The 9,647-nt window shown below is 70.1% G+C and overlaps 3 protein-coding genes across 3 annotated transcripts in view; 2 read left to right on the top strand and 1 right to left on the bottom strand.

The window, feature by feature from the left end:
- CHLNCDRAFT_57817 (hypothetical protein) overlaps window positions 1-1,905 on the bottom strand; it is a 5,578-nt gene extending 3,673 nt beyond the window's left edge. Inside the window, exons 1-6 of the mRNA XM_005847495.1 lie at window positions 1,872-1,905; window positions 1,478-1,534; window positions 1,315-1,354; window positions 1,073-1,188; window positions 775-846; window positions 484-606 (exon numbers count right to left, since the gene is read on the bottom strand). Of these exons, the coding sequence (XP_005847557.1) occupies window positions 484-606; window positions 775-846; window positions 1,073-1,188; window positions 1,315-1,354; window positions 1,478-1,534; window positions 1,872-1,886 (423 nt within the window). The 5' untranslated portion in view covers window positions 1,887-1,905. The remainder of the gene's footprint in view (window positions 1-483; window positions 607-774; window positions 847-1,072; window positions 1,189-1,314; window positions 1,355-1,477; window positions 1,535-1,871) is intronic.
- A 17-nt stretch (window positions 1,906-1,922) lies between these two features.
- Window positions 1,923-4,086, top strand: CHLNCDRAFT_133785 (hypothetical protein; the record flags this gene model as incomplete). The annotated part of the gene is made up of 6 exons (XM_005847664.1): window positions 1,923-1,928; window positions 2,233-2,339; window positions 2,487-2,656; window positions 2,940-3,085; window positions 3,381-3,515; window positions 3,754-4,086. The coding sequence occupies 6 exons, from the start codon at window positions 1,923-1,925 to the stop codon at window positions 4,084-4,086; spliced, it is 897 nt and encodes a 298-aa protein (XP_005847726.1).
- A 224-nt stretch (window positions 4,087-4,310) lies between these two features.
- The window catches only part of CHLNCDRAFT_133784 (hypothetical protein), a gene marked incomplete at both ends in the record, with an annotated part of 5,727 nt that continues 390 nt past the window's right edge, over window positions 4,311-9,647 (top strand). Inside the window, 14 exons of the mRNA XM_005847663.1 lie at window positions 4,311-4,685; window positions 4,766-4,934; window positions 5,083-5,360; window positions 5,491-6,057; window positions 6,283-6,388; window positions 6,627-6,787; window positions 7,038-7,181; window positions 7,273-7,465; window positions 7,673-7,889; window positions 8,059-8,158; window positions 8,425-8,543; window positions 8,774-8,956; window positions 9,178-9,384; window positions 9,557-9,619. Of these exons, the coding sequence (XP_005847725.1) occupies window positions 4,311-4,685; window positions 4,766-4,934; window positions 5,083-5,360; window positions 5,491-6,057; window positions 6,283-6,388; window positions 6,627-6,787; window positions 7,038-7,181; window positions 7,273-7,465; window positions 7,673-7,889; window positions 8,059-8,158; window positions 8,425-8,543; window positions 8,774-8,956; window positions 9,178-9,384; window positions 9,557-9,619 (2,882 nt within the window). The remainder of the gene's footprint in view (window positions 4,686-4,765; window positions 4,935-5,082; window positions 5,361-5,490; window positions 6,058-6,282; window positions 6,389-6,626; window positions 6,788-7,037; window positions 7,182-7,272; window positions 7,466-7,672; window positions 7,890-8,058; window positions 8,159-8,424; window positions 8,544-8,773; window positions 8,957-9,177; window positions 9,385-9,556; window positions 9,620-9,647) is intronic.

Here is a 9,647-nt window from a genome sequence, read left to right as displayed (position 1 = left end):
ACGGGGGGAGGCAGGGGCATGAGGGAGGACAGCGGGGAGGCAGGGGCTTGAGGGAGGGTAGGCGGGAGGCGGGGGCTTGAGGGAGGGCAGGCGGGAGGCAGGGGTTTGAGGTGCGGGAGGACAAGGGGGAGGCAGGGGTTGAAAGGAAAAACGGGGGCGGAGGCAAGGGGTTGAGGGAGGACAGCGTGCAAAGGGGTGGGCCAGGCAGAGGACCAGGGGGAGCCACGGGGCGGGCCAGCGGCAGGAGGGAGGCGATCCAAACGAGCGGCGGGGGCAGCCGGATGTCGCCAGTACCGCATCGCCCGCGCCTGCGCGACGGACCCACCCACCCCCCAACTGCCGCCGCCGCCGCCGGCCAAACCATCGCCACCACCACAGCCGCGGCCGCCGACCCCCTGCTGCTGCGCCTGCCGCCCACCACAGCCTGCCGCCCACCACCGCAACCGCCAACCACCGCCGCCGCCGCCCGCGGGCTCGCCTCACCGGAATGTTGTTGCCCACCATGTCGAAGTTGCCCTCCCGGGTGTAGAACTTGATGGCAAAGCCGCGCGGGTCGCGCAGCGTCTCGGGGGAGCCCCGCTCGTGGATGACGGTGGAGAAGCGGACCTGGGGCACACACACACACACAGTATATAGTTTTTTTGTGTTGGTGTTGGTGGTGTTGGTGGTGTTGCATGGGGAGGGGAGGGCAGGGCAGGGGATCGACCAGGGCACAGGGCACAAGGGCGGCCCCCGCGCCGCCTGCTGCTCCCGCGCCGCCCGCCGCCGACTCACGATGATGGGCGTCTGCACGCCTGGCGCGCGCAGGAAGTCTGCGCTGGTCAGGTGGGACACGTCATGGGTGACCTGCGAGGGCGGCAGGGGCAGCGGGGAAGGGGAGCGTTGAGTGTTAGGGTATCATCGCATTGCGAGGCTGCAAGGAAGGTCGGCCCGCCTTGCAGCAGAGGGCGTGGCGCCGCGCGCCGCCGCTGCCAGCCGCGCTGCGGGGCTGACGCTGAGGGCCGCGGGCAGGCGGCCGGGTGCCGTGCCGGCAGCAGTGCCCCGCGCCGCTGCTGCCGCCGCCGGGCCGCACCTCGAAGAAGCCCTTGGCTGCCGCTCCCCGCGCGTGCACCACCCGCTCCGGGATGCGCTCCCGGTCAAAGTTGGCCAGCTTCTCGGTCAGCTGGTAGTCCTCCAGCAGGATGGGGCCTGCGGGACGGGAGAGGGGTAGGTGAGGAGGAGGCAAGGCGGGGGTCGAGCTGCCACATCGAAAATGGCGGAGGAAAACAAAACGTGTGCAAGGCAGGCAGGGAGAGAGGCGAGCTCGCGGCTTGCCTCCCACGCCGACCGTCAGCGAGTTGTTGTTGTTGTACACCTGCGCAGCAAGGCAACGCGAGGTGCAACGGGTGGCGGTTAGGCGGCAGGGAGGTCTGCCGCTGCGGCAGTCCGGAATGCGGCGTGGCGGCGGGCAGCCCCACGCCACTCCTGGTTGCCTCACCGGCGCCCCAGAGTTGGTGGTCCAGTGGGGGCTGTTGTGCGCCGAGGAGGGGCGGAACTGCGAACAGGGCGGGCAGGTGCAAGGGGGCATGAGAAAGGCAGCAGCAGGAGCGGCGGCGAGCGACGGCAGCGTCGGCTCTGACGGCCGCGTCACACGCGGCGCGGCGGCGCTGCAGAGAGTGTGCAGGCTGCTCAGGCGGGGCCGGCAGCGGCGTGCTCTACGCCGATTGCCGGGAGCATGAGAATGCTGAGGGGGCCGCGCCCAACCCGTCACCCAACACTCCCAGCGCCACACACACGGCTTCCAGAGCCATGCAGCATGGCCCAGGGAGCGCGCTGCACGCTGCTGCGAACGCAATCGGCCTGGCTGTCTCGGAAGTCGCTGTGCCACTCGCCTTGTAAGGATCCATGGTCTCCGACACTCGCTGCACCACCACCGCAACCTGATGAGTGTAGCTGGGGCGTGCCGGAGCGGGGGACAAGTTCAGGGCAAAGGCCAGGCTGGCGGCCGTCTTTCCTGCTGGTTTGGGCGTTCCCAGCGCGTGCAAACGATGTTGCGCATTGCCCAGCTCACCTCCGCCCCGGCCCCGCACCCCCTAGCCTCCAGCAGCGACAATGGCACCCAAACGTGCCAGAGAGGAGGGCGGCGAGGCCCAGGCGCCCCAGCAGGCATGCAGCAGCGTGCATGGCATATGAGTTTGGGGCCCGCAGGCAACTCCACCCAACCCGCATGGGTCGCCCACTTGCGCTGCGCAGGAGGTGGTCAAGCACCCCAAGAAGCAGATGTATCGCATGAGGGCGCACAGTAACCCCCTCAACGACGCCCACTTCCCCGTGCCCCTCAGCCCAGACCACGTCGACTGGTGCGTGCCGCCGCCGCCCGCCGCCGCCACCCTGTCGCCACGTAGCCATCCTCAAGCCTGCTGCTAATCTGCCTGCCTGGAGCGCTGCCATCGCTGCTGCTGCCATGCGCGTCCGCCCACCTCCCCACCCGGCCTCCGCCGCTGCAGGGCTGCTCATTACCCCGAGCTGCACATGGCGGCGGCCGCCGCTGGCGTGCCGCCGCCCCAGGTCGAGTTTGCCGACGTCGGCTGCGGCTTTGGCGGGCTGACGATCCGCCTGGCGGAGGCCTACCCTGACAAGCTGATCATGGCCATGGAGCTGCGGGATAAGGTCACAGGTGGGGCTTGGGGGCCGCCACCCGCACCCGAGCAAGCAACAGGCGCAAAGCGTTCTGTTGGGAGCCAGGGCGCAGCCTGCAGGCTTGCGGTGCATAGCATGGATGCTGGGCTGGAGGCCGCCACCTTCTCGCCGCCTCTTCGCTGCATGCTTCGGGGCGCACGCGCCGCGGCCGCTGCCGTGCAGCCGCCGCCGATGCCACGCCGCGGCTGCCATGCCGCCGCCGCCGCCTGCCACGCGTGCGCGCTCACCGCCGCCGCTGCCGCCTCGTGAGCTGGGCGCAGAGTATGTCAAGGAGCGCATTCTGGCGTTGCGCAAGGAGCAGCCCGGCAAGTACCAGAACTGCTCGGTGGTGCGCACCAACGCAATGAAGTTCATCACAAACTTTTTCAGAAAGGGCCAGCTCACCAAGCTCTTCTTCCTGTTTGCGGTGAGCGGCCGGCGCGGGGCTGGGATGGGCGGGAGAGGGAGCATGGGCAGGCTGGGGTGGTGGGCACCAGGGCACAGGCGGGGCACGGCTTGTGGAATGCCCCCGCGGCTGGCGCCGCCACCTCGCCATGCACGCATGCCGGCCTCCCGCCGCCACTCCCTCCCCTCAGCGCACCCCCATGCCGCGCTGCCCTCCGCGCCGCGCCTTCCCTGGCCTCCGCTCACCCTCCGCGCCCTCCCTCCCTCCTCCCTCCTCCCGCCACCCGGCCGCCGCTCCGGCCCCTTTGCCGCCGCAGGACCCTCACTTCAAGGCAGCCAACCACCGCCGCCGCATCATCCAGCGCACGCTGCTGGCTGAGTACGCCTACCTGCTGCGCCCGGGCGGCCTGCTGTACACCATCACCGATGTGGAGGACCTGGGGGACTGGCAGGTGGGTGTTTGCCCGCGTGGGCGGGGGGGTGGGGGTGGGGGCGTGTGGGTGGTGTCTAACAGTTCAGCTGGGATAGGCGTGAGCGTGGCCGCACACTCGCGCCAAGCATGAGGCCTCGCTGGCTGCCTTCACAAGCTCGCTGCAAGGGCAGGAGACGAACATTCCTTGCCACCCCCACCCCGTGTGTCTTTCCTCAACCCCACCCCCACCCCTCCTGCTCCCTCGCTGCCCGCTGCAGCGCGACAGGCTGGAGGCGCACCCGCTGTTTGAGCGGGTGAGTGATGAGGAGCTTGAGAGCGACCCTGCTGCACAGCTGCTGCTGGAGGGCACGGAGGAGGGGCAGAAGGTGGCGCGCAACGGCGGCAAGACGTGGCGCCATGTCTACCGCCGCATCCCAGGGCCCGCAGACCAGGCGGCCGCGGCGGCGGCGGCGGCCGCTGCAGGGGAAGAGCAGCCCGCTGCAGCAGGGAAAGAGCAGCCCGCGGCGGCAGGGAAAGAGCAGCCCGCGGCGGCAGGGGAAGAGCAGCCCGCCGCGGCAGCAGCAGCTGGCGCAGGAGGGGACGGCGCGTAAGGGTGAGGGCGGTGCTGCCAGCGGCGGCATGGCTTGCGACATTTCTTTCTAGCTTGGATTTCGCTGTTGCTGCTTCATTCGCCTTCTTCTGCTCTGATTTCCGCCGGCCCTGGCACTCCTGTGAGGCAAGGCCTGGTGTTGACCAGGGCAGTCAGAGATGGCGGGGGTGGCGTCCACAGGGGTGGCCGCTGCAGTGTCTGCCCTGCAGCCCAGGTGCGCTGCGGATGCGAATTGGGGATGCCGGGGGGCGCAGCGACACCGACCAGCAGCCCTTGCCGCGCAGGCACTGCTTCGGAGCCTTCGGCTCCCGAGCCCAGGGCCTGTGCTGGGCGGATGAGAGCACGCTTGCCTACCTGTGCGGCCAATCGGTGGTCCTCTACCAGCCCGACACCAAGGCCCAGCGCTTTGTGGCGGGCAGCCCAGACGCCGCTACCATCACGGCCATTGCGGTCTGCCCCTCCCGGCGCCTGTTGGCCCTGGCGGAGCGAGGGGATAAGGCCACCGTCACCGTCTTCGACCTGCAGACCCTCAAGCGCCGCAAGATCCTGACCAGCAGCGCCGAGGGCACCAAGGCGGGCGGCGGCGGCGGTTGGCGGCGGGTGGCACGCCCTGCCTCGCTGTGTTCACAAACTGGCGTCCACACTCTCCGCTCATCCCGGCGCTACCCTGCTGCCTGCAGGAATTTGTGAGCGTGGCCTTCAGCAGCGATGGGCGCCTCTTGGTCGCCCAGGGAGGCGCGCCCGACTGGACCCTGTGCCTGTGGGCCTGGGAAAAGTCCAAGCTTCTGGCCACTGCCCGCACCGTCAGCCAGCAGGGACACACCGTGGTGCAGTGCCTGTTCCAGCCAGGTGCGCTGGTGCCGCCGGACGGGAGAGCGGCAGGCTCGGTGCAGCCCGCCAGTGGCACTCATGTGGCGCGAGCCCAGGAGCCTCCCGTGCCTGTCTGGACACAGCGGCCTTGCCCTTGTGCCGTCCCGCCTGCTGCCTGCTGCTCCAGGCGACGACCCGCAGCACGTCAGCGTGGTGGGGGAGGGCACGTGCTGCCTGTACCGCCTGGAGGAGGGCCACACGCTGCGCGCGCTGCCCAACTTGCTGTCCAAGCGGGACGCCCCGCAGTACGCCTGCCACGCCTGGCTGCTGGACAACGACGCAGAGGGAGTGGTAGTGGTGGGCACCAGGAAAGGAGAGGTGCTGGTGGTGGCGGAGGGCGACGTGTGGCAGGCGGTGGCGCTGGAGGAGGGGTGCGGCGTGGAGGCGGTGGCGGCGTATGGCAAGGTGCGCGGCGTCGGCGGTGGGGATGTGCCGCGCTGTGGGTATGCTGTTTGACCGTGGCTCGGACGCCTGCTTGGGCAGAGCGGGCACAAGCCCTGGCGCTCACAGCCGGGCTGGCGGCGGGCTGGCGCAGGGGTTTGTGGCGGGCACGAGCCGCGGCGCGCTGCTGGCGTTTGAGCGGGACAGCGAGTCCAAGCCGTACCGCCTGTCCCGCACCTACAGCATCGACAGCACCAGCCCCACCGGCGGCCTGCCGACAGCCAGGGACGGCGCTGCGGGCGGCGCATCCGGTTCTGCGGCTGGCGCCGGCGCCGGCGCGCCAGCCCGGGGGCCGGCGCCGGCGCCCTCGGGAGCGCCGCCCGCCGCCCTTTCCTCCCACGTCCGCGCCTGCAGCCTGGCTGTCTCACCGGTAGACGACAGCGTGGCGTGCCTCACCTCCAACAACCAGCTGCTGACGCTGGCGGTGGCGCCGGGCGAGCGGCGCGGCGCCTTCACGGGCCTGCAGCGCCTGGCGCCGGGGTTCCACGGCAGCGAGGTCACGGGGCTGGCCACGTGCGTGCGGCGCGCGGTGGTGGCGACAGCCGGCGCCGACCGCACCGTGCGCATCTGGAACTATGCAGACAAGTCTGCGGAGCTGGTGGGTGGGCAGGCGGGCGGGGGGTATCCCGAGGGGTATCCCGAGGGGTATCCCGAGGGGTTGGTGGGTTGATGGGCTGGATGGTCGTCTGCTTGGCGGAGGGCGGCAGTCCATCGACTGGGTGGGCGGGCAGCTGCTGGGAACTGGTGTCCTGGGCCAGGGTTGGCTGTGTGGGCGGGGTGAGCAGCTGCAGCCGAGTGATATGCAGCAGGGGGAGGATGGGGTGGGTTGGGTTGGCATCCCGCGTGCTGGCACTGCTGCTGCCTGCTGCGCCCCGCCGCGCCGCAGGTCAAGGCGTTTGAGGAGGATGTGCTGAGCCTGGCGCTGCACTCCACCGGCTACCTGCTGCTGGCGGGCTGCGCCGACAAGCTGCGCCTGATGACGGTGCTGGCGGGTGGGTGGCGCACGCCGGATGGAAGTGGGGGGCAGGATGGGGGATGCGGCTAGGCAGATGTTGGGCACTGCCTTGGCAAGTCTGTTGGGGAGGCAGCATGCAGCAGGGGCACAGCAGGTCTGTGAGGTCACTTTGGGAGGAGGGCCAGGATAGAGCTGGCCGTCACGGCGCCCAGCCGGCTGCCCATGAGCCAGCCACACGCGCCTCTCCTGCCCATCTCGCCGCCGCCGCCCTGCAGACGACCTGCAGGTGGTACGCGAGCTGCCCATCAAGGCCGCCCGCGACTGCTGCTTCTCCACCGGCGGTCAGTACTTTGCAGCCACCAACGGCAACACGGTGCACGTGTACTGCACCTATACCGCCGCCAGCCTGGCGGTACTGCGCGGCCACAACGGCAAGGTGGGCCTGGGCCTGGGCGAGCAAGGAGGCGTGCATGGCTGCGGCGGCATGCATGCAGGCCCTGCTGTCTTTCCCCTTTTGCAGCTTACTCAACTCTTAACCTTGTGGTCCAACGCTGGTGTGACACTCCCTGACCGTTGGCGTTGCCCTTGTGCGGTGCCCCGTGCGCCCCTGCCCTGTTCTGCCCTCTTTGGTTATAAAACCCTTCCTTAACTCCTTTCCACCTCGGGCCACCTCCTTTCCACCCGAGGCCAGGTGCCACGGCCTGTGGTGGCCTCCAGACGATGCCACGCTGGTGACAGCCGGCATGGACGGCGCGGTGTATGAGTGGCGGGTGCTGGAGGGGCGGCGCACCCGCGACTTTGTGCAGAAGGGGTGGAACTACACCTGTGTGGTAAGTGGTCCCACTAATGTAACTGGCACGGGCAGCACAGCAGCCAGTCACATGCTGCAAACCGCGGAGCGGTGCCTGCCCCCCGCTGCAGGCCGGCACGCACGCTGCCGGCTCCACCGCCGCCACCAGCGCGGCGGCTGCCAGCGGCCCCGCCGCCTCCATCTTTGCCGCCGCGCTGGACCGCAAGCTGCGTGTGCTGGAGGACGGCGCCGGCGGCGGGCTGCAGGTGGCTGCTGAGGTGGATGCCGGCACGGTCATCACCCAGATTGTGGCACCCGGTCCAGGTTGGCGGTGGTGGCAGTGTGCTGCTGGGGCTGGGGCTGGCGTTGCTGGGGCTGGCGTTGCTGGGCTGCTGCTGCTGCTGCTGCTGCTGCTGGCAGCCTGCGAATCGTCCAGTGCAGCCAGCCACTCCCCTCGAAAGGCACAGGCTCGCCAAGCGAGTGCATGCGACCCCCGCATGCCGCCCGCCGCTCCCGCTGCCGCTGCCGCAGGCGGCCGCCTGCTGTTTGCCGCCACCGACGACGGCGCGGTGCGGTGCTACAAGCTGCCGCTGGGCCCCGCCTGCGAGTGCCAGGTGCTGCGGTGCGGCGGCGCACCCATCACGCGCCTGGCGGCGACGCGCGACGAGGCCACGCTGTTTGCCGCCACCGCCGACGGCTGCCTGTTTGTGTTTGATGTCAAGGACCGCGACGCCGCCCGCTTCCTCACGTGAGTTTTACTTGGTTAGGAAGGGAGGAGGAGGAGCAGAGGGGAGAGGGGGTTTGGGTGCAGTTGGTTGGCTGGCTGAACAGCGATTGACGGCTCAGCTCAGCACTGGTCACAGCACGGCTGCGGGGCCGCTGCCCCACCCCGCCGCTCCTGCCCAGACTTCCTGCAGCCGCAAGGAGGGCGAGGCTGTGGCGTTTGGGGAGGAGGTGCTCGTGGGGCGGGGCGACATCGATGAGCGGCGGGAGCGCATGGCTGAGCTGGAGGCTCAGGTGGGGGTGGCTGTGGTGTGGAGCTGGAGTGCAGGGGGGCTGTTCTGGCTGCGGGCTGGGAAGCTGGGGGTCTGCGGGGAGCGCCTGTGCATGCAGCTGCGGGTGCCCTGCAGCATATTGCCTGCTGGTCCGGCGCGAGGGCTCGGCCTGGGCAAGCTGGGGAGTCGACCGGGCACCCACCCTGCCAACCCAACGGTTGCCTCCCTGGACCGTTTGCCCTGCGACCGGGCACCCCCACCTCGCTCTGCTGTGCTTCTGGCCTGCAGGTGGCGGAGGTGACTGCCCATAACGAGTACCAGCTGAAGCTGAAGGATCTGGCACTGAACGAGAAACTGCGTCAGCTGACGGACAAGGCCGCCAGCGAGGCGGCGGAGGCGGCGCAGAGGTGCGCGCGGCGCGGCGGCGGCGGCAGCGGCAACGGGCGGGGCAGGCAGGCGGGCGCCGGGCTCCTGCTGTGGGGCCTCGGCTCCCTGCGAACGCACCTGTCTCATTCCTCCATCCTGACACCACACACCCACCCACATCCACATCCACCGCCATCTCGCCTGGCCACCGCCACGTCATATCCCTCCCCACCACACACCCTTCCTGTCGCGCATCCTGAGATCCCTGCAGGTACAACGCGCTGCTGGCGGACCGAGCTGAGCTGGAAGCCCGGTACGAGGCGCGCCTGCGGGACGGCGAGGAGGCAGCCGCCGCGCAGCTGGTGGCCCTGGACTCCCAGTTCCAGCAGAAGCTGGTGCATGAGATGGAGCGGGTGCAGGAGGCGGGGGCGGCCAAGGACGCGCTCAACGCCAAGTGAGGAGGGGCAGCGCTGCTCGCAGGCTGCGGCGTGCGTGTGAGGGCGCGTGTGTGGCTGGCAGGGGGAAGGGGTTGGTGGGCGTCGGTGGGAATGGCAGCGGCGTGGCATGCACGTGTCTGTGTGTTGTGTGGGAAGGGGGGTAGGTCCCAGGCGGCTGCTCCTGCTCCAGAGCAGAAGGGCAGGCCTCCGAGCGCGCCCCCTGCCCCATTGCATGCAGGTGGGAGGGTCAGATGCGTGCGCTTGTGGAGCAGCATGCCCGGGTGGTGGAGGAGCTCGGGGTGGCCCACCAGGCGGCCCTGGCTGCGGAGCGGGCGCGGTACGGCGCGCTGGCGGCCGAGAAGGGCGACGGGGAGCGGGAGGCGGCGGAGGTGCGGCGGCAGATGGAGGAGGATGTGGATCGGGAGGTGGAGGAGCTCAAGGAGAGGTGAGGGCGCAGGGGTTTGTGGCTTGCGGGCCTGTGAGGATGCTTGTGGGGCTGTAGGGTGGGGGTGAGGCTGGCGAGGCAGGGCGCTGGGGCCTGGGCAGAGATGCAACCGACTGCCAGGCAGCCGATGCCGCTCCTGCGAGCCCGTGTGCCTGCCTGTCCTTCGTTGCAGGTACCGCAAGCAGCTGCAGGCCGAGGGGGACACCAGCCTGCAGCTCAAGGGCGAGAACGGGCTGTTGCGCAAGGGCTACAACGAGCAGCAG

This window comes from Chlorella variabilis (genome assembly GCF_000147415.1).
Source record: "Chlorella variabilis unplaced genomic scaffold CHLNCscaffold_10, whole genome shotgun sequence".
Lineage (NCBI taxonomy): Eukaryota > Viridiplantae > Chlorophyta > Trebouxiophyceae > Chlorellales > Chlorellaceae > Chlorella > Chlorella variabilis.
The sequence above is the reverse complement of the archived record's forward strand: the minus strand, read 5'-3'. Positions and strand labels throughout refer to the sequence as shown.